At 57.2% G+C, this 22,532-nt stretch overlaps 2 protein-coding genes across 2 annotated transcripts in view; one reads left to right on the plus strand and one right to left on the minus strand.

Annotated features, from left to right (window-relative positions):
• Positions 1–4,154: 4,154 nt before the first annotated feature.
• On the minus strand, positions 4,155–8,973 carry LOC128843598 (fibrinogen-like protein 1-like protein). The gene is made up of 3 exons (XM_054040542.1): positions 8,880–8,973; positions 6,221–6,331; positions 4,155–4,834 (listed from the first exon to the last, which is right to left on the minus strand). The coding sequence occupies exons 1-3, from the start codon at positions 8,881–8,883 to the stop codon at positions 4,155–4,157; spliced, it is 795 nt and encodes a 264-aa protein (XP_053896517.1). The 5' UTR covers positions 8,884–8,973.
• A 7,894-nt stretch (positions 8,974–16,867) lies between these two features.
• Positions 16,868–22,532, plus strand: part of LOC128843732 (fibrinogen-like protein 1-like protein) — a 63,386-nt gene continuing 57,721 nt past the window's right edge. The window contains exon 1 of the mRNA XM_054040807.1: positions 16,868–16,909. Within this exon, the coding sequence (XP_053896782.1) occupies positions 16,903–16,909 (7 nt within the window). The 5' untranslated portion in view covers positions 16,868–16,902. The remainder of the gene's footprint in view (positions 16,910–22,532) is intronic.

Raw genomic sequence — 22,532 nt, forward strand, 5'->3', positions numbered from 1 at the left:
GAGGTAAGCGCCGCCTGGCCGGAGCTCGCACCCAGAAACCCTGCCCCAGGTCGGAACCCCCTCCCACACCCAAATTCCCTACCAGACCTCACACCCTGCACCCCAACCCCCTGCCCCAGGTCGGAACCCCCTCCTGTACCCTAAACCCTCCCAGACCCCACACCCCCACCTGCACCCCAATCCCCTACCCCAGCCCTGAGCCCCCTCCCGCACCCAAACTCCCTCCCAGAGTCCGCACCCCAACCCTCTGCCCCAGCCTGGATCCCCCTCTGGCACCCCAAACCCCTAATCTCCAGCCCAATCCCAGAGCCCGCATCCCCACCGGAGCCCTCACCCCTCCCTGCACTCCAACCCCCCGCCCCAGCCCAGTGAAAATGAGTGAGGGTGTGAGAGCGAGCGACTGAGGAGGTGGGCTGGGCTGGAGTGAGTGGGGGTGGGGCCTTGGGGAAGGGCATGAAAGGGGTTGGGTCAAGGGCATTTGGTTTTGTGCAAGTAGAAAGTTGACAACCCTACTTAAGGACCTTTGAAAAGCAGCCTCCTTTGCACCGCTCCTGATACCAGGGGCCAAGGCGCCCCCGGACATGAGAACCACAACAGGCCAGAGCAAAACGCTGCGTTAGAAATCGGAGCTCAGGCTGCCAAGCAAACGATAGCTGACAGACAGGAGATGCGGGAATTAAGATTGTGCCTTCAGCCAACAACTGGTGTTCATCCGTTTGCACCACAAACACACCTGTAGGCAGGGCCACTATTTCCTTGTCTGTCTGCCTGTTTAGCGTCTCTCGGTCCTTACTGTGCCCATCACCGTAGTGTCTGAGTGGCAAACCAAGGGTTTGACGTGTGCATATGAAACTGCCTAACTGGAAGGACGTGGTTTGGTGTGGATCAGTGACTGCTGGGGCGATTGGTGGCAGAAGGCTCTGAGGGCCTGGCTCATTCTGACCTGGCTCATTCCAATGGCTTCTACAGCTGACAGCAGCCCAGTCTCCTGCCTGGGTCTGACGCAAACCAGGAAGTACAGGACCACGGTTAATAAGAGCAGCTCAAAAGATCATTTTCGCTGTGCCCAGCCCTGCACAGATTTCCAGCTTAGGTTTGCATTTTCAGCAAAAGTTCTTCTTGATTATTTTCTCCCAACCCCCTTCTGCCTCCATAATAGCCAGCCACCCCGTCAGTCGCATCCTGGGGCGCTCCAGGGACAGCGTGTGTGCATGTATGTGTACGTCTGTATATATGTGTATGTGTACATGTGGGTATGTATGTGTGTACGTGTATGTGCACATGAGTGTGTGCACATGTGAGTGTGCGTGTGTATGTGTGTACATGTACCCCAGTCAGATCTATACATCTGGATTTCCTTTGAAAGAATTTTCAAATTGAGCTGATCAAGTGCAATGGCAAAGCACCCAATTCCTCTGCCCCCCAACTGCCTTCGCTGCTTTAACGTACAACCTACTCCGCTGGCACCTCTGACTCCTGAAAGCCCTAACGCTCCCGGGGAGCAGGCCATGCCCTGCCCTGCCCTGGCTGCCCCGTGTGTTACCTCGGAGGGAATCGTTCCAGATTCCAATGGGTGGCAGGTCCAGGGAAGAGCCTTATCTGCGGGGAGGCTGTACCAGACCCGCCCGACCCAGGCAGGCTCCCAGGTACTCTCTGCTCGGGGCTGATAAGGCTCCTTAGCAGTGTCTCTCCAAACAAATTCCAGTTCAAGACACCTGAGAGCTCCACAGCAGGGCAGCATCCCCAGAGCGCAGCAGGGCGGGGGTTAGGGGGAGCAGTCGGTAGCAGCACCTGCCCCTCGTACGGCAGGAGCGAGAAGTGCCAGCCACGTGCTGCCTCCATCCCCAGAGGCCAGGTGAGAGTGAATTCCCACGTCCCCGCACGATTGGTTCCGTCACTCTTCTACACTTACATGGATTTCCAATGTCAATGTTTCTAACATCAGCTTTGCCAGTTCTCCTTACACCTTTGTCTGCTAGACCAAAAACCTGAAATGCAGCTACCTCCTCCTGCTGGGTGACTATAGACCTTAATGACAGAGGTCGGAACTGCTTAGTCAAGCTGACTAGCTGCAGCCCCTCGGGTTGCCTGCTCGAAGGTGTGCTGGCCAGGCCACAAGTCATTTCTGTGCCTCTTTCCTGCTCCTTCTCAGCATTTGAACATCATTTGGCTAGTGTTAACAAGAGTCTATACTGGGGAGAGCCCAGGGTGAGAGAGTCACTAGACTCTTGTCAAGGCTGCTTCCCCACTCTGAACTTTAGGGTACAAATGTGGGGGCCTGCATGAAAACTGCTAAGCTTAACTACCAGCTTAGATCTGGTCCACTGCCACCATTCCCAAGTGGATTCCCTTCCCTGGGAAGCCTTGAGAAACCTTTCACCAATTCCCTGGTGAATACAGATCCAACCCCCTTGGATCTAAAAACAAGGAGAAATTAACCATTCCCCTCCTTCCTCCCACCAACTCCTGGTGGATCAAGATCCAAACCCCTTGGATCTTAAAACGAGGAGAAATCAATCAGGTTCTTAAAAAGAAGGCTTTTAATTAAAGAAAAAAGGTAAAAAACATCTCTGTAAAATCAGGATGGAAAATAACTTTACAGGGTAATCAAACTTAAAGAGCAATAGGCCAGAGCAAAACGCTGCGTTAGAAATCGGATTCAAAGTACAGCAAACAGAGGTAAACACTCTAGTAAAAGGTACATTTTACATGTTGAGAAAACAAAGTAAAAACTAACACGCCTTGCCTGGCTGTTTACTTACAAGTTTGAAATCTGAGAGACTTGTTCAGAAAGATGTGGAGAACCTGGATTGATGTCTGGTCCCTCTCAGTCCCAAGAGCGAATGACTTCCCAAACAAAGAGCACAAACAAAAGCCTTCCCCCCACCAAGATTTGAAAGTATCTTGTCCCCTTATTGGTCCTTTGGGTCAGGTGTCAGCCAGGTTATCCGAGCTTCTTAACCCTTTACAGGTAAAAGGATTTTGGAGTCTCTGGCCAGGAGGGATTTTATAGTACTGTACACTGGAGAGCTGTTACCCTTCCCTTTATAGTTATGACAACTCTGGTTATACAGTGCTCTGTATACATCTGTGAAGCAGGAGTGATGAAACCCCAGTCACAGCCGGGGTCCAGCCCCAGAGAGCGCCAGCCTGGCCCTGGGGGGTGGGGGTGGGAGGGCGACACGGAGAGCAGTTTGGTCCGATGGAGGGCACTGCTGCCAGGTGGCTCATGGGGAGGGGCGGGGGTGGGCTGTGGCGTATGAAGAGTTCAGGTTGTTTTGGAAGGGGGGGGTAGCCATGTTCAGGGGGGAGTTGGGGTGTGTGTGGGACCCCAAGTTGGGGGGAATGGTGCAGGGGAACCCTGGGTTTGGCAGGGAGCCCCCAGTCAGCAAAACGGCTGAGCGAGCTGGTTGCCCGGGACAGGCTGAGGATGTCCCCGCTTGCAGCGTCATGCTCCAGCCTGGCGAGGGATGGCTGGCTGTGGGGGGCACCAAGCGCAGCCTGCAATGGGCAGAGTGGGGGGTGGGGGCGGCTCCCAGCACGGACAGCGGAGATGGGAGGCGGGAAGGGGAGAGGTCAGTGCCCTGGGCAGGGGGATCCCCCGCTCCCCCACTGCAAAACAGCACACCCCCACCTCACCACCAGCAACCGAGATGGAGGGGACAGCTTAGTGCACGGGGGGGCAGGGGTCCCGGATACTCCCAACTGCAAAATAGCAACCCCCTCCCCCCCGTCTGCACCCCAGATGCTGAGGAGGGAGCAGGAAACCTTCCAGCTGCACCTCAGCGGCTCCCAGCTTCCCTCCCCCTGAAAACATCCCTCTTTCCAAACCTGCCCCCCAAACTCCCCCCTACGCCCGCTCTCCACGCAGGCTCTGTCAGGAAGGCCAATTAGACAGGGCCTTGTGTCCTGGAGATGCACTGAAGGGCCATAGTCAGGAGGGGAATGGAAAGATGCAGTTGGGGGGGGGCAGTGCCCCTTCACATTCCCCCCCATCTTCACCCCTGCCAGTGGACCAGCCAGGACTACGTCATGGTCCATCTTTGGGCTACAGCCCATGATTTGGGAGCCCTGCCCGAGGGTGAACTTCATCAGGCCCAGCTGATTAGGTGGGGGCTGGCGCGCCGTGTCTGATCTAATATTGTCTCCCCTTCTCAGCGGCGCCGGCTCCCAAGGAGGATGGGCTCCTCCTGCTGGATCCAGCACACGTCTGTTGGCTTACCCAGGATGAGGGAAGACTTGCACTCCCCACTCTTACAGAACCCTGCCCGGTAGATGTAGCCTTTCCCATTGAGCAGGACGTTCTGACACTTGTCGTACCACCAGCCTCCATAGCTACTTGCGCAATTCCCACTGGCCTGGTCCTGATCCTTGTCAGTCGTGCTGAACTTCATGTTGTCGTGTATGCCCCCCAGGCCGGAGTGGTAGGTGGTGAGATAGTCCTCGCTGTCCCCAGAGTACCTGCCCAGCCTCAGTGGGTACCCGCTGGGCTCATCCTCGACACTGAAGATGTCGTACTCTGCGTAGCGGGTGTTGTTGGATTTGTCCTCCACCACAAAGCGGACCTTGTAGATGTTCTGCTGCGTGAGCAGGGACAGGTACTCGTTGCCCAGCCAGTAATCCTGCTGCACGTTCCCAAAGCCGTACTTGTAGGTGCTCCAGGACTCCTTCCAGGTGATCTCTGTGTTGTAAGAATTTCTCTGCACAACGGTCCAGCCTTTGCCTTCGGTGTCCATGTCACACCACACCATTCGAGGGGGAGAGCCTGCTGGCTGGATGACATGGACCCCGCTGGGGCTGTCCCTGGGGATGTTGCTGCAGTCTTTGGGGAACCCTGAAATGCCACGAACATCAGGTTAAGGGGGCGGGGGGGAGGGGAGGGAGAGAGAGAGAGAGCGCGCTAGCTAGCTCAATCAAATCAGCCTGGGGTAACTGGAGGCTGGGTTTTTAGAGGCAGGTCCTGTGTATTTCACAATACTACAGCCACAGAATCCGCCCCGGCCATTCCTGGCCACAGAATCCGGCTCCAGATCTTACACTTTCATTTTACCAATAAAATAAAATAAGAATAGTTTCTTGCTCTGCTGGTTTTGAAGAAACCTTGAAGAGATGAATCAAGTGTAAACCAAGGCTCTGTATCCTTCCTGAGTCCGTACTGCTGAAGAAATCGTTTGGGGAGGGTGGGGGAGACGCTGCCAGATCCATCTCAGCGAATGTTAATTATGAAACCCATCAGTGACAATTTAAATGGGAGATTTCAAAGAGCCTAAGGGAGTTTGACACCCGACTGTGATTGGAATTCAGTGGGATTTGGGCACCCAACTCCCTGTGGCACCTTTGAAAATTCCAGACATCCTATCGAGGGGCTTGTCTTTGGGGTGGAAATTGTCCCGAACGATCCTGGTAGAATGAGAGCTCTGTGGTTATACTGCCCCTCCCCTCCCCAGGGTCCTCCCTCGAGCCTGAGCTCCCCAGCTCCCCTACCCCCCAGACAATCCCCCTGTGTGCCCCTCCCCCATAGCTGAGCCGAGGGGGAGGAGCTGCTGAGCACAGCGGGGGCAGGGGCTCAGGGCCACCTCTGGAGCTGGCTCGGCCCCTGACCTGCCTGGGCAAGCCCCTGAGCAGCTCCCAGAGCCGCTGGAGGTGTGGGGAGAAGGGAATGAAAACCCCTGACAAGGAGGAACTGGCTCTCCCTGCTGCCTGGACTCTGGGGGCAAGGCTTCTAGGCATGAGTGAGAGATCCCCAGCTGTTAGCCGGGGCTAGCCCTAGTATAGGAGTTGGTGAGATGGAAGGGTAGAACTCCCAGCCAATTTGGGGGGGGTGCCTGGTTCCCACACGCTGCCCTGCGGTTGGCACCAGCGCTCTTCAATCACTGCCGGGGGCTTGGCAGCCGTTACCGGAGAAAGGGATAACGAAGCTGTGTAAAGCAAACAGCCAGTCGAGCAGCACCTCCCCCACCCCGGCTGGCCCATTCCCAGGCGCTGGAGGCCTGCGAATGGGAGTTGTGGGCTCACTAGCGCAGGCCGGCCTTGCGATCCCTTCGGAGAACTCAGCGTTTCTTTGGGCCCAGCGCTGGCGGGGGGGCTGGAAGGTGCATTCAGTGGATAAGTGGATCTAGGGGTGACCCCGGCATGGGGGAGAGGAGCAGAATCAGGCCCACAATGCCCTGATCTCGGATATGGCAGATGATAGAAGCTCTCCGACGGGTTCTCTACTCACCCCTCTCGACCTTCTTGTGGGCCAGGGCCCCGTTGCCCTGCACGGGGGCTACGCAAAGGAGCGCCATCATGGACAGCGCAGACAGAAGCAGGAGAGAGCTGGACTGGAACCCTGCAGGGGACAGAAACCGCTGGACATGAGACCAGGAGAGAGTTTCACAAGTGCCTAAATCCCACTAGAAGTCACTGGGATTTAGGCACTTAAGTGACTTAGCCACTCTTGAAAATGTTACCCTTAGACGCTAAGGCCAGAGTTTTCAGAGGGCTCAACTACTGGGCCAGATTTTCAGAAGAGCTCAGCTCCCAGGTAGGCACCGCAGGACATGGCTGGATGTTCAAAGGGGCTCAGCATGGGGGGGGGTGGGCCCAAGTCTCTGGAGACGGGGTGAAGCCCACCATTCACCTCTCCCCCGGCCCGGCCACTGTCTCTGTCTCTGCAGCCGGCCCGATTAGCACACAGCTGGGACCCAGCTGCATGGTAAAAACCATTCAAAGATTGCGGCTCCGATTGCCTGGCTCCCGGGTCCCGGGCAGGTCAGGGCCGGCTGGAGCGCTCCCTGTGGTGGGGAAGGAGCTGCCTCCTCTCTCCCCGCGCTGCACCGCTGCAAGGGGACTGCTGCTCAGAGCAATCCCCTCTGTCCCAGCTCCCCCCGTCCACAGTCACTACCACCAGCCGGAGGGCAGTGCCCGCTCACCCACACAGAGACAGCAGCTGGGCAGCCTCCGGCAGGGCTCTGCCCCCCTCAGATGAGCGCCAGGTGAGAGGGGCCCAGGGCACAGAGCTGCTGTGTGCCCCACGCCAGGCATGCTGCCCCCTGCACTGCAGCCCAGCAGCCCAGAGGGGGACACGCTGCTGACACTGCAGCTGTTCTGTGGGCCCAGCTCAGGCCAGGCTTAAAGTGGGCAGAGTCGCCAGGGGCCACAGTCCTGGCCAAAAAGAGTTCAAAATGGAGCCAGGTCCCCGAGGGGTGCACTGTAAGCGCTGCCCTAGCAAGGGCATGGCCATTTATTTCAGCCGGGATTAACATAGACACCCCTCCCACGCCCCACACATGCTTTTCCCAGGCCACCTTCAGCACTCAGCGCAGGGATTCACAATGACCTTGCCGGGATCAGCAGCCCAGAGCAATCCAGACTCTTGGACAGAAACCGGCTCATTCACCCCCCGCCTCCCCCCAGGTATATCTATCACGGCCCTGGTATTACATCTTGTGTAGCTACAGCCCACATAACGCAGAGCACGGCATATGCAGCCCCGAATGGTAAATAGGTTGAGAACCCTACAGCAGAGGCTCACGTGTGAAGCTCCAGAGGTCCCAAGTTTGATTATAGCTGCTGCCGGCCCATGACAGTTGCAAAATGGCAGCTTTTTGTGGGGCGGGGCGGGGCGGGCCGGGCAGGGTGTGTGTGTGTGTGTCAAACCAGAACAGGCTAAAGCCGCACTGGAGTCCGGCACCGTGCTTTCTGTCAGCCATCAATGTATTCATGTGGTGTTGCAAAGTTAGAAAGTCCACAACTAACCCCAAAAGTGACCGTGATACAAACGTGCAAACGAATTAGAGAGAGAGAGAGAGAACACCGTGTAAACGACACACAGTAACACACTGTTGCAATGGAAACACTTTGCCCAGACATCATCCCCAGACAGATTTCATTGGAAACACCTTCTTTTTGGAGCTGCCTGGACCCCAAATTCTTCAGACAATGTCACAGCCCAAGTAACTGTGACACGCTGCCAGCAATCTCAGGTATCCTTGTGAGAGGGAGGAGAGAGGCGTAACCCATGGCAGGCAAAGGGTTAACGCTTTAAAGGAGAAGGATTTCAGTAAGTCTGACAAGCCAGAACTACAATGTTTGGAACTGAAGTGAAATAACAATCTGGAGTCACTCATCCTTGAAAACACGCCTCCCCTTCTCCGGACGCCCCAGAGGAGCGGGGACGCTGCCAGCTAGCAGCCGTTCACACACTGTAATAGTCTAAGACACAGAGGGCCTGAGTTCGACCTGTGACCTTGGAAAACTCATTACACTGCACCATACCTCAGTTTCCCCATTTTTAAAACATGGCTTATGCTAGTTCCTTTGTGTTCTAAAGTACTTTGGCCCCAGTGCCCAAAGGTACCTGGGGCAGGGAGGGAGGATTCCTGCCTAGGGTCCAGCAGAGCGCTAGGCAGGAGATCCCCGCCAGGCTCCTGGTACCCCATGGCCCCGGGGCACTCTTTACCCACCAGGAGGCACTGCCAGACTCCTAGCTAGCCAGGCTCATGCTGCAGCATGCACTTGCTGGGGGAAATGCTGCTCCGTTTCAAAGGAAAAGCAGCATGTACCTCACTGCACCCCCATCCCTTGTGCCTCGGCCAGGCAGGGTCGGGAAAGCAGAGGATGCACCAGGGCTCCCCTCCCCCTTGTGCACCTGTCCGGGCTGAGGGGCAAGTGCAGGCTGCCCCTCTCTATGCGGTAGTTACTGTGTCTGTCTGGGCACGTTCCTTCCTGTGCCCGGGCACTCAGGGCATATGGTGTCCCACAGGGGCCACATAGCATGCCCTGCCACTGCACCTCCCCCACGTGCCCACACCGCCTGGGGCTCTGGTGCCCACCACCAGGCTCTGGCCCTACATCTCCAGGCTGTGTGAAATACTGGGCATTTCAATAAAACTCACCCATCCCGACGCTGCAGCTGAGCGGGCGAGTTAGCAACCTGAAGCGTCCCACTTCCACATCAGAAACCAGAGCCGGGGCTCCATGCCTTTATGGGGAAAGCGCCACTCCACACCCAGCTTATCTTTCTCAACCGCTGGCCTCAAGCCTGGCCTGTGGGTAGGGAAGGAGCCCCCACCGGAACGTCTGCCCATCCTTTATTTACCGCAGATACCAGATTTCTTGGGCTCCCTCCCTCCTCCCCGAGAACGCCAACGTTTCTGAAGCCGGGCAGGTGTGAGCCAGGGATTTAATTTCTCAGTGGGACTCTGGGGCATTACCGTATCATCGGCCTTCCAGACGAAGGACGCACTAAATGGAGAGGATCAAGCCAGAGGAGATGGCAGGAACGGGGGTTGTGCAGAACGCGATGGGGGTGTAACGCTTGTGCCAGGTGGTATTGGCAGTGACAAGGACGAGAATCAGGATCTCGGGGTTCCTCTTAGCATTGCAAAGCAGAACCAGCTGGAGCGCCCCTCCCAGAAATCTGGGAAACTGACCAGCACGCCCCTAACAGGCAGCTGTTGCCCCGTTGCGAGCACTGAGTCTGTGTCTAACACACGAGAACTTTTATTCAGAGGAGAAAGAAACGCAGTATGAACTGGGGAAACCACCACAAGAGTGACTCAGCAGTATGTGAACTGTGAGTGAAACGCCCGCCCTACAATCCATTGGGCAGCAGCCCCTTGCCTCAGTTTCCCAGCTTGCGATGAGAGAGTCCAATGGACGAATGTCCCTTTGGCACACCCCTCCCATTTTCCCTCTGCTGTCCCCTTACCCGGTTTACGGGCCCAGCTCAGCAGAGTTTGAGAGTTCAGGGGGTGTTCGGGGGGGGGGGGGGAAAGGTTGGCCTCCTGCCCCAGGGAGAGAAGGGGTGGGCCAGAGATGCCTCTGCCTCTGCTCTGCACCGCTGCTGCTCCATGCTGCCGTCTCTGCCTGGAGCTGCGATGCCGTGCTCTGAGGGGCCTCCAGCCCGGAGTGAGTCCAGCTCTTAGTGACTTCCCTGGCTAGGGGGAACCTCGCTGCTGCTCCCCCCTGTACTGTCTTTCACCACAGCACCGGCTCTATGGTGCCCAGGTCAACCTGCTTCACAGTGTTTTCAGCTCTAGGGATCACTGAGAAGAAACCAGGACTTCCAGCTGAGTCCAGTCAGCTCTGTCTTTAAGCACTGGGCAGACCCAACGTTTTGTAGGCGCCTTTCACCAAACCCACACACCCGGTGGGAACCCCTCTCCCCACCCCCCTCGGACTTTCAGTACCATTTGGTATCACTAACCCCTGCTTAGCACGTGAGGTTACAGAGACTGAACCCCTGCTCCCGCCATTGTCCTGACAGGTCACGGCCGGGTGAGGAGATACCTGAGTGGGATGGGCTGGAGCGAGACTGCGCTGCTGCTGCATCTGTCCCACAGGGGAGAGGATCAAACTGGATTCATTCAGCGACTGTCAAGGCAGCTGCTCTCTGTGTCCCAGCTCTCTGGCTGGGATACAGGGGGCAGGAACTGGTGCATTAGAGGGAACAGCTCCACGTCCGTATAGTTCTGGAAAAGAGCACCCAGGCGGTTCACCCGCATGCACGCTTCTCGACCCTGCAACCTGCCAGCACCTGGCACACGCCATTGAAATGTGCAACAAAGGACACGAGATGGGACCTGTTTATTTTGTTGCACGTGGCACCAGTTTGCTTAGTGTGATGTGCTCCAGTCTGCTCATTTGGGGACCAGGTTTTGGGATGAGGGGGAGTTTGTGCTGTCACACAAACAACGAATGAATCTCCCACATGCAATTCATGCTGCCTCCTCCCCCCGCCCGCACACCCCGAATGCCAGCTGCAGCCGGCCCCATAAGTCTGGCTGCCCCAACAAACTGATAAAGCAGCTTCCAGTGGATTCTGGCTGATTCTGGCTACGCATCTGTGAGGAACTGGGACTGTTCTTACTGTGGTCTTTGAATGCTGACAGGGGAGTGTGGCTGGGATAGTCTGCATTGGGGGATGGGAGACTGACCGGAGAATACCTGAGCATGTAACATGAGAATCCAGGAAGGGGTTAGAGGCCAGGTGACACCTTTGCCCAGGAAACTGAACAAAGGCTGTGGGAGGGGTCGCTGAAGGGAGAGTTTCAGGAGCTGGCTGGTGGAATGGCTGGGAGGCAGACAGGGCTCTGACCTCCCAAGGGGGCTGGGGTGCCCGAGGACCCCAAGATGGACCTAACTGAGGGGGTCCTGTTTTCTGCGCCTGCGGGACCTGTCTTGAACTGTGTCCCTGTCGTCTAAATAATCCTTCTGCTTTACTGGCTGGCTGAGAGTCATGGTGAATCGCAGGAAGCCGGGGGTGCAGGGCCCTGAGTCCCCCCACACTCCGAGACAGGATCCGACAGAAGCCGAGCCCACAGGCAGACTGGCTGAGGCCATGGTTCAGGGCCTGGACAGCGCATGGGGACTGTGAGGGGATGTGGGGGGAAGGCTGAGCGGGTTGCAGGGGAGTGTGGGGGCAGGGATAGGGGGCAGGCTGAGGGGGACAGAGGGATATGGGCATGAGGAGACAGAGTGTGCAGGGGGAACGCTGACAGGGGTAGTAGGTGTGGGGGGCAGGGAGAAGGCTGAGGGGGCCAGGGAGTGTGGGGGGCAGGGGGAAGGCTGAGGGGGGCATGGGGATGGGGCAGAGGGGAGGCTGAGGGGGTTGGAGGTGATCATGTGGGATATAAGAGCGGCTGAGGGAGGTGCAGGGGCATGTGGGGGCAGGGGGCAGAAGAATGTGGGGGAAGGTTAAGGGGGCCGGGGTGTGGGGAGCCGAGGGAGGCTGAGGGGGGTACAGGGGGATGGGGACAGGAAGGAGGCTAAGGGAGGCAGGAGGGAGGCTCAGGGAGATGTGGGGGGCAGGGGAGAGGCTAGGGTTTGTGCACAGAGGACAGTCATAGAGTCATAGAATCATAGAATATCAGGGTTGGAAGGGACCTCAGGAGGTCATCTAGTCCAACCCCCTGCTCAAAGCAGGACCAATTCCCAACTAAATCATCCCAGCCAGGGCTTTGTCAAGCCGGGACTTAAAAACCTCCAAGGAAGGAGACTCCACCACCTCCCTAGGTAATGCATTTTGGTAGGGCTTAGGGGCCACAAACGAGACCAGGGCCCCCTGGTGCTAGGCGCTGTCCAAACACATGATAAGAGATTGGCCCCACCCCAGAGAGCCTACAGTCTACACAGACAAAAAGTGGGTGGGGAAACAGAGGCACGGAGAAATGAAGTGACCAAAGCTAAAGAGCAGGTCAGGAATAGAACCCAGGTGTCCTGACGCCCAGGCCTGTGCCCTCAACCAAACCTATACGGCTATCCTGAGGTCAGCACATCCTTCAAACGGGGACCTGTGCTCGGAACCAAATACAGGGCACGTTCCTTTTGGCTTCTTTCTGATGAATAAAGGGTAGTTGTTGTTAAAGCCCTGTGGGGTTTGATTTGCTTTTACATTAGAAATGCAGATCTTGTCCACCCTTCTTTTTTCGTGGCTGGCTCTATGGGTGACGACAGAACTACTGGGTTGACGAGGTCGGTTTATTATTATTTAACGTTTCTCTCGTGGTAGTGCTGAAAGACCATTATCAGCTGGGCCCTACTTTTGCTGGGCCTGTACAGACATACCTCAAGTGTCACTCCCGTGCTATTCTGTTCTGTGCAGGTCATTATACCACGTTCACCACCACAGTATCACAGCACCTTCCAGTGGTGCATTACGCTACATGACTAACACCCGTCACGTATTTGTTCCCTTGTCCTCTCCCAAGGGTGAGAAGTGTGTGCGATCAAGAGGGCTTTTTAATAATACATACACACAGCAACGTGTGTGTGTGTGTATATCAGAGAAGGCGCTGTAAAGAAATGCCTTGCATTGGAGCGGATGGTGGGGCAGTTTGGGATGGTCCTTAGTGGCACCTTAGAGACTAACAGGTATATACACAGCACATGAAAAGATGGGAGTTGTCTTACCAAGTGGGAGGTCACTCTAATGAAGTCATCTGATGAAGTGGGTTCTAGCCCACGAAAGCTTATGCCCAAATATATTTGTTAATCTCTAAGGTGCCACAAGGACTCCTCGTTGTTTTTGCTGATACGGATTAACATGGCTACCACACTGAAACCTGTCTCTTGTTATAGCGTCCTACTGTGCCAGAGAATCAAAACTATCACCCACAGTCTGTGCCCCAGAGAACTTACAGTCCAAACAGGGTGACAGAGAAGTATACTAAGACGTGCACAGTACACTCAGTGTGATCACAGATTTGCACAGCTTTCTCACAAGTACCAAGGATATGAAACCTGAGTGATCAAGGGAGGAAGGAAGGGGGTTTTGGTCAGGCTGCTTGAAACAGGTGCATGGGGAGGAGGTCGGTTGTTCTGGTTGGCACCCATTTCACTCTAATGCCGAACACACAGTAGGGAGAAAAGCTCTCTTTGCTAAATATTCAGTGGTCATGCTCCTTTGGTTTGAGGGATTAGAAAACTCCCCCTGGAGCCCACCAGCAGAAACAGGGAAGCTAAGACTGGATATGTCTAAAGTGAAAAACAAGAAAGAAACAATTAAAAAAAAAAAGCCTTTTCATGCTTTCTTTATCCACCATAAAGAAGAAAAAAATAAGAGCTCAAACCCAATTGTTTAGCATGTCACCTTTAATGAGCGGAGGTGAACTTTGTTGAGATCCTAGGAACAGAGTGATGCACTGTATGATTATAGATGTGTCACTGTGTGTTTGTGTGTGAGTGCACCTTTGCTTACTCACCTATATCCACGCACATTTCAGAGGAGAGGGGAGGGGAAGGCAAAGCCGCCTCGGAAAGGTGAGCGGCGTCTGATATGGATTTTATTTGTGTGAACAGTTTGGGTGGCCGGCGCTCTCTTCCTTTCAGGCAGTATTTGCTAAATTAATGAGATGTCTCTGAGATGAATCACCGTGCAGCCTGGTGGCAGTACCTGCATTGCCGGCCGGCTTTGAACATTACTAGCGCACCTTTCACAGGAGTTTTACCTTCTAATACATCAGGGCTCAATAGAGAGAGAAGAACACTACTGTTCTGAGAACTCGGCCGTGGACGGATCAGCTTTGCATGCTTGTCAGGGAGGGGAACGCGCGCACACACTCATGAGAACATTGTTCCTGCCGAGGAAATCAAGGAGCCTAACGCATCTTTAAATTCATAGGGAACAACTGGGGCTGGCAGATGGGGGGATCATGGCAGCTCTCCCAGCCAGGGAGGTGGGGTGGCCTTCCTCTCCCAGCAGCCGGGGCTGGGCCGTGCTGCAATGTTCCCAACTCTCAGGCAGGGCTGGCTCTAATTTTTTTGCCGCCCCAAGCAAAAAAAAAGAGTGCCGCCCTCCATAGCGCCGCCATAACACACGCCCTCAGCACCGCGACGCCACCCCACCAACGCGGAGCGCCGTGGAGCCGAACACCCCCCCCGCGGAGCGCCGCCAAATGCCGTGCCGTCGAACCCCCCCACCGAGCGCCACCGAACACCCCCCCCGCGGAGTGCCGCGCCATGCTGCTGAACCCTCCCACCACCACACATATCTCCCGCCGAGTGCCGCGCCGCCAAACACCCCACCGCCGAGCCGTGCTGCCAAACAGCGCCCCCGCCCCCGCGGAGCGCCCCGCCATGCCGCCACCCCCCCGGGAGCACTGCTGCCGAATCCCACCCCCCAGTGCCCCCTACACGCCCAGCCGACAAAACAAAAACAACCCACCCCAACCCCAGCGACCAAACTCCCTCCCCGCCCCTCAAAAAAAAACCCCACCACTCCAAGATTGGCTGCCCCTTATCAGGTGCCGCCCCAAGCACGTGCTTGGTCGGCTGGTGCCTGGAGCCGGCCCTGCTTTCAGGGGCTGAGTGCGAGTCCCGGGCTTTGGGCACCAACAGGAGGAGCTGCCGTGATAGTGGGAGAAGCTCCTTTGACACCGTGATGTTCAGGGCTGGGCCTGAGGGCAGAGCTCTGTGCGAGAGCCCCGGGGCTGAGGGCACAGACCTGCCCTGCTCTCCCCGCGTGTCTGACCCCATAGCAGAGAGGGTGCCAGGGCAGGGCACGGGGGACCTCAGCAGAGGAGAAGGCAGTGGGAGGTAGAGGAGTGTTGCTGCTGGGTGCAGACAGTACCAGGCAGTGGCTGGCAGTTCCCCTGCCTTACGGGGAGGAGAGGGGAAGTGGAGTCTCCATCGGAGCAGCCAGCAGGAGCCGGGCATTACAGGCTGACTTTTCTACCTGGGATGATCACACCCATTGGCCGGGGAGTCAAAAGCCGGATGTAAAAACATGCTCTGATTTGTTTTCTTTTTAGAAGAAGGAACCCACCAGCCTCACTGTTCCTTCTCCCCCCTCTGGTGAATACTGGGTCAGCCGCACGGACAAGCCAGTCTGGTGCCTTGCTTCAGGGCTCAGTTTCTTCTTCAGCTGAGGAGAAAGGAACCATGGAACAGCAACGTAACGTCACAGTCCCGTTCCCCACCTGTCCTGTGGGGTCTTCTGGCCTTTAGAGCTACTGGTCAGGGCCTCCCCCAGTCTGCGGGAGGCCACAGGGCCTGCTGGCCTCCTCGCAGCCTCTGCTGAGGCTACAGGAGAGAGGCCTCTTCAGTTTGCAGAAAGAAAGAAATCTCTGGGGTGAGCACACAGCAGATGCACTGGGGGAGCTGGCCTGAGATGGCATCCCAGGGCACAACCACCTGTGTCAAGTCCATTCTGATTCCACGCTCGGCAGAGATGCAGGGAGCTGTGCGGTCAGGAGAGGCGCTGGTCAGAATTTGCCAGTGGAACTGTTTTTCCATCAGAAATTGCCAGCTTGTCAAAATCCAAACGTTTCGTGGGAACACGTCGATTTGGACAAACCTTCCAACAGAAAGCAGGCAGGTTTCGCAAGGAAAGCTGCTTGGCTCCCTGCCAGCTCGCCCGCCTGCCCACCTGCTTGACAGGCTGATGGGGGGCCTGGGCTTCCAGGCTGCTGAGAGAAGCCCTGGCTCCCAAGATCCCAGGGTCCCCGAAACCCTCTCCTCGCAGGGGTAATGTTCTGGTTACTGCACAGCTCTAGGAGGAGGGGAGGTATCCGATGCCCCACAAGCCACCAATCCTCCCTGCCAAGGTCCCAGTAACTACGATAGCCTGTGAAAACATCCTAACCTTTAGGTCACTCTCCCTGCCAGGTGAAAGGGTGCGAGCTGGACCCCTCCCTGCCACCAAAGTCCAGCACTGCCGAGAAAGCCAAGTGTGGACTAAACTAAGCCCCTGGTTAACCCTTTCCCAGAGGAATCCAGAAGCCACTGATAATTGCAGGCTACATGGTGACCTCTCTCTCAAGTCACTCCCCCATCCTGGAATAGGGGTCGGTGAGTCCTGGACGAACGCCGTTCAGCTGGGAACATGCTCCCCCTTCTCGTGCCGAGGACTACATGAGATGGGTGTAGTGGGCACTCCCGATAAAGGGGACAGTGTGACAGCTGCCTTTCAAATAGGCCCCAGGCATGGGGGGGCCACAGCACCCAATTCCTCTGCCTCCCCAACTTTCTTCGCTGCTTTAACGTACAATCACAACCTGCTCCGGTGACACCTCTGAATCCTGAAAGCCCTAACGCTCCCGGGGAGCAGGCCGTGCCCTGCCCTGCCCTGGCTGCCCCGGGTGTTACCTCGGAGGGAATCATTCCAGATTCCAATGAGTGGCAGGTCCAGGGAAGAGCCTTATCTCGGGGGAGGCTGTACCAGACCCGCCCGACCCAGGCAGGCTCCCAGGTACTCTCTGCTCGGGGCTGATAAGGCTCCTTAGCAGTTTCTCTCCAAACAAATTCCAGTTCAAGACACCTGAGAGCTCCACAGCAGGGCAGCATCCCCAGAGTGCAGCAGGGCGGGGGTTAGGGGGAGCAGTCGGTAGCAGCACCTGTTCCTTATACGGCAGGAGCGAGAAGTGCCAGCCTCTCTGCACAGAGCAGCAGCGTTCAGCCTGGGCCAGACGTGCTGCGATGATGGGTAAGAGCGGGCTCAGAGAGCCAGAGGGTCTGTGGGGCAGCGCTGGGCCCTTCTGCTCCGCACTAGGGCCGGGTGGGCGTGTTCAGCTGGGATTGGAACCCACCAGCACTTGTGGGTGCGAATGTGGGGCTGGAACGCAACGTGGGGCGCTCCCACCTCGCCCGGGGGCAACTGGGGGGAAGGGCAGAGAGACACCTGGGCTGAGACCCCAGCTCCAGGGAGACAGTCACCCCTGCCCAGCCGGGTTAAATTGCCCAGCTGTGTGACAGCCCCCCCATCCCCGAGGGGTCCCCCCCTGGTATGTCACAGCAGGGTAATGTGCGTATTGAATGGCAGGGGTTGCCAGAGACTGGCTGGGAGAGGCCTTTGGGGATGGAGGAAGCATCACTAAGGTACATGCCAACCTCCCTACAGAGGAGGGGCCGTGCCCCGCAGGTGTGGGGCAGGGAGCTGGGACACTGCGCGGTGGGTCATTGTCTGGCCCAGGCCCTTCCTAGCCGGAGGCCGAGGCCGAGGCATTTCCTTCAGGTCACCTTCCGCTGCAGCTTGGCCACGGGCCCCCATAGCCACTAGCCCAGCCAGGGATCCCAAGTGGGGATTGTTACGGCTGGCTTCTCCCTGCCGCCAGCAGCTCTTCACTGCCAGGGAATTCCTGAAATCCTGTGTGCCCCTCCCCCACCCACCTCTTGGGGCTGTGAGTGCCCCCCGCCCCCCGGACAGCCCCTCCCCCGAGCTCTGAGTGCCCCTGGCCAGTCCCTCCCCTCAGCCCCACCCCCCCACCCCATTTCCTGGGGCTCTGAGTGCCCTCAGCCAGTCCCCCTCCCACACTCCGGGGCTGAGTGACCTTGGCCAACCCCCGTCCCTTCAGGAGGAACTCCCAGTACCCTCCCAGCCCCCACACCTCAGGGTTCCCCTCCCTGCGGCTCTGTGGCCATACCCCCACCAGGGTCGGCTTTAGGCCAATTCAACCAATTCCCGTGAATCGGGCCCCGAGCCCAAGCCCCGGTATGGTGTACCGGCAAGAGCCGGTGCGCTGTACCAGGGTGGCCCGGCTTCCCCAGGGGGCAATTTAAAGGACTTGGGCTCCCAGCAGGGGCCGGAGCCCCAGCCCCAGGCCCTTTAAATTGCCACCAGACCCCCACTGCTGCAGCCCTGGGGTAGGGCTGCGGGGCTCTGGGGGCTATTTAAAAAGTCCGGGGCTCCCGCTGCCTCTACCGCCCCGGCCCTTTAAATAGCCGCTGGAGCCCCGCTGCTTCCCCAGGGCTCCCGCGGCCATTTAAAGGGCCGGGGCGGAAGAAGCAGGGGAGCCCTGGGCCCTTTAAATAGCCCCCAGAGCCCTGGGATAGCGGGGGACTCGGGGGCTATTTAAAGGGCCGGGGCTCCGGCTGCCTCTGCTGCACCCCGTCCCCGCATCAGCCCCGCACCGCCTGCCCTGCCCGCAGCCAGCCCCGTCTCCAGCCAGCCCTGCATCCCCGTCTGCAGCCAGCCCCTGCTGCACCCCTGCCCTACCTCCAGCCCCGCCCCCCCGTTCTGCCCGCACCAGCCCCGCCCCCCTGCCCTGCCTGCAGCCAGCCCTGCACCCCCTGCCCACAGCCAGCCTCTGCCGCACCCCCTGCCCTGTCTCCAGGCAACCCCTGCCGCACACCCCTGCGGCCCTGCCCAAAGCCAGCCAGCCCCACACACCCCTGTCTCCAGCCAGCCCCGCACCCCTTGCCCTGCCTGCAGCCAGACCCTACCTCCAGTGAGCCCTGCCCTGCCTCCAGCCAGCCCCATGTCCACTGGTGCCCTGCAGTTCCCAGGGCAGTAACCCTGCACACCTGCTTCAATGAGGGGGGCAGGGAGCAGCTGGGCCCCACACATGTGCACACCACTAGGGTGACCAGACAGCAAGTGTGAAAAATCGGGACAGGGGGTGGGGGATAATAGGATCCTATAAGAAAAAGACCCAAAAATCGGGACTGTACCTATAAAATCAGGACATCTGGTCACCCTAGCACACCCCCGGGGAGTGGCGGGGACCCACACACGTGAAACGAAGCTCATTAATAACCGATCAACAGCATATATGATGCAATGTACATAATATATAATTTTATTATTTATATAGTTATGGAAAGTAAATAATACATGGAAGAAATGAAAGGCTTTTTTTTACATTATTTTTTTTGTTAGTCATCCCTGCCGGGGCCCCGCCAAAAATGTTCGAATTGGGCCCCGCCCTTCCTAAAGCCGGCCCTGCTGGAGAGAACAGGAGGATTCAGTCAGCAGGGGCTGCCGATCTGTCCCATTCACCAGGGCTGCCATCCTGCGGCTTCAGCATTAGTGGCTGGGGTGACTTGGGGAAAGGTCTCAACCTCCCCACATCCCACTTCACTGCTGCCAGAATCCCTCCTGACCCCCCGCTACAGTCCCCTCCCTACCCAACCTGGGTGGGGCTGGAGGAGAGGGGTCTGAGAACTTGAGCTGTGGATTGGAGGTGGAACAGCTGTCAGGGGCACTGAGGGGGAAGTGGCAGGAGCTCCCCGTACAAGGAGGGCGGTTGCCACTGGAGGTCACTAGGAAGGACAACAAGACTCCATCCTGGGGGTCAGGAGGGGGAATCCATCCCTCAGAGGTGGGCAGGGGCTGGGTGGAAATGCTGCTGGTTCCAGGGGCCGTTAATCCCCCCTGATTCCTCGGAGGCGTCTGAGTCTCAGACAGGTTCTCGTTCCCTTGCAGCAGGAGGACGTCACGGCCAATGTGATGCGCCAGCTCCGTATCATTCGGCACTTGCGCCAGGTGCCCGAGGCGCTGCAGGGCCTGTGCCTCTGAGGCCACCAGCAACTCCCACTCCCTGCTGCAGGTACTGCTCTGGCTCTCTGTAAATGGGGAGCTAGTGGAAGGAGAAATGGAGCCCCCTGGCACTCACAGAAAGCTGATTACAGAATGAGCCCGAACTGAGAGGCACCATATCCACTCCCCTAAAGAGCCAGACTTCAGTGGTGATACACCCCAGCTGGGGTAGCAACAGGATTGAGAACAAGGTAGGAAGTTCAGAGCAGCAAGGAAAGCCTGGAGGGGAACTTGAGAAGAGAGGTTGGAAAAGTGCAGCAAAGAGAAAGGTGCAGACCTAGCTGTTGGGTCCAGGGCCCTGAGCTGCTATCAATGTCAGGGTGGGACTGGGTTCCCCTACCGGCCCCAGAGGAGGCGGCGTACACGCACCTGGAGAGGGTTCCCAAGCCCAGCAAGGGGGCTACAGGCTGAGCAAGTGCCCCAGCGATGGCAGAAGGACTTCTGTCTGTGGAAAGACCTCTTTGGACTTTTAGTGTGAGGCAAGCTGGGCCCCAGAAGGGTGGACTAAAGGTGGTGACCTGGCCTGAGTTACCAGGCAGAGAAACTGCCGTGGTGCTGGAGCGACCATGGATGGGGGACGCTAGCCCAGCGAGAGGGCTGTGATGCCATGCCTGGCCGCCGGGGGGCACCTAACGATGAGTAGATTCATTTATGATTGGCATAGTTGGCAGGATTGAGTTCCCCCTGTGATCCGTGAGGGAAGTCTTGGTTGCTGAAGGAATCATAGAATATCAGGGTTGGAAGGGACCTCTGGAGGTCATCTAGTCCAACCACCTGCTCAAATCAGGACCAATCCCCAGACAGTTTTTTGCCCCGATCCCTAAATGGCCCCCTCAAGGATTGAGCTCACAACCCCGGGTTTAGCAGGCCAATGCTCAAACCACTGAGCTATCCCTCCCTCAAGCAGGTGTATCAAGGGACCAAGCTGGTCGCTGGATTTCCCACTTCAGTTCCAGGGACTGGCTAAGCAGCCAAAGCAGATCTAGGGGTTTCTCCAGCAGCTTCTAGAAAAGCAACAGACGCAGAAGGAAGTGCAGGTGCAGCTACAGACGCAGCAGCAGCAATACCTGTGAGAGATCCTGCAAAGGGAAATCAACCCAGGGTCTGCTATGCCCATGGACAAAAAGAGCAGAGAAGGAGAGCATGCCTGGGCTGTGCTGAGAAGGTTAGCCCAGGGAGAAGGGCATGAGAAAGTGTACAAGCGTGGCCTAATTCCAAGATGGGAGCAAGAGTTCTTTGTTTTGGGGGCAGAGAAGCAGGCCATATCAAAAGACACGGCCTGCTTAGGAAATTGCTGAGTGGCTGAACGAGGGGCCAGGGCCCTAAGAAGTTAGAAAGAAAGGAGAAGGTGTCCTCTGACACAAACCCCCATGAGGCAGGTAAGGTGGACGTGGCTGGCGTGGCCATGGACCTTGCAGACCCTCCACCAACACACCCTGTCGGGTGTTGCAGGGAGATGAAGGACGAAATGATTGGCCCAGAGATGAAGCAGACTGGAGGAGGAACAAACACAAGGGTGGAGCAGTCCATGGGGGGTTCTCAGACCCTGACCGAAAAGGTTTTGGCATATGCAGCGGCAGTAGCAAAAAGGCAACAGAAGACGCTAAAGGCTTCAGAAGAGGCTCTGCAAGCAGCTGTTCATGAGACTGAGTGGCTGCAGGAAGAGCGTCGGGATACTGCAGAAGAGAAGGTTTGCCCCGAGCGAGCTGGCAGTGGAGCTGCAGACACTGCGCACAGGCTGTACAAGCGCGCAGCCAGTGACAGCGATGAGATGAGGAGGGATGAAGCTTGGAGAAGAATAGAACTTGCCCCCGCGTGGGCCAGGTTCTAAGGAGGAGGGTATATAACGGGGGGCTTGGCCTGTGGGCTATAAAGCCTGGAGCTAGGCCAAATGGATTACAGAGTGAGCTCCAGCTGAGGGGAATTCTGGGGAAACCGCAACAAAGGTACAGGAGCAGGCCTAGCTGTTCGGTACAGGGCCTTGTGGCAGAGCCTAGAATCCAGGGTAGGACTGGTTCTCCCACGGTCTCTAAGGAAGGGGATGTACAGGGCCATAGGAAGGGCTACCAAGGCCAGCAAGGGCAGGCCGAGCCAAAGTCAGGCTGAGGAAAATCCCCCAAGGGACAGAGGATCTTGTTTCAGTTAAAGACATTTTTTGACTTTTCGTTTGGGATGAGCGCAAACCAGGAAGGAGTGGACTAAAAGATGGTCGCCTGACCGAAGGGCTGAGTTCCCAGCCAAAAACCTGATGGCGAGCGTGCTAGCCCAAGAAATCTGTGACCCCAGGCCTTGAAGGAAGGGGCACCTATCGGTGAGTGACCTCTGTTACAAGCCTGCTTCCATTGTGGAAACAGCCTGGTATTGGAGAGTGGTGGGGATGGCCTGTGGGCGAGGATGGCTGGAGGGGTCATACAGGAGGGGCAGCAGCGTCCAGTGAGGAGATCAGGGAACGGGTTGTTTGCAGTCCTGCCACTGAGTGGTAACGTGATCCTGGCCAGGTCACTCCCCCACCTGGTGCCTCACTTTCTCTATCTTTGAAATGGGGATCATCCCGACCCACATTAAGAAAGGGTTTGATCCTCTGCTCTTGCTTCCCAAATCCCTGCCCTCCTTGCCCCACACAGGCCTCTGCCCTGTTGCTCAAACTCCCATGCACATGTTAGTGCCTGTGTCACCCCCGCAACTGCAAGGTCTCATGTACAGTCTCCTGCCAGCAAACTGAAGCTGCCACTAGATCCAGAATAGGAATCGCAGTTCCTGTGCGCTGCCCTGAATGGAGTCTAGACCCTGG

The sequence above is a fragment of the Malaclemys terrapin genome, chromosome 9 (assembly GCF_027887155.1).
Source record: "Malaclemys terrapin pileata isolate rMalTer1 chromosome 9, rMalTer1.hap1, whole genome shotgun sequence".
Lineage (NCBI taxonomy): Eukaryota > Metazoa > Chordata > Testudines > Emydidae > Malaclemys > Malaclemys terrapin.

What these genes read in the sequence shown, in the direction of transcription:
- LOC128843598 (XM_054040542.1), bottom strand. An exon ending in CCACAAGAAGGTCGAGAGGG is followed by an intron (nt 4,835 to 6,220) that starts GTGAGTAGAGAA and finishes GTGGCATTTCAG; the next exon opens with GGTTCCCCAAAGACTGCAGC.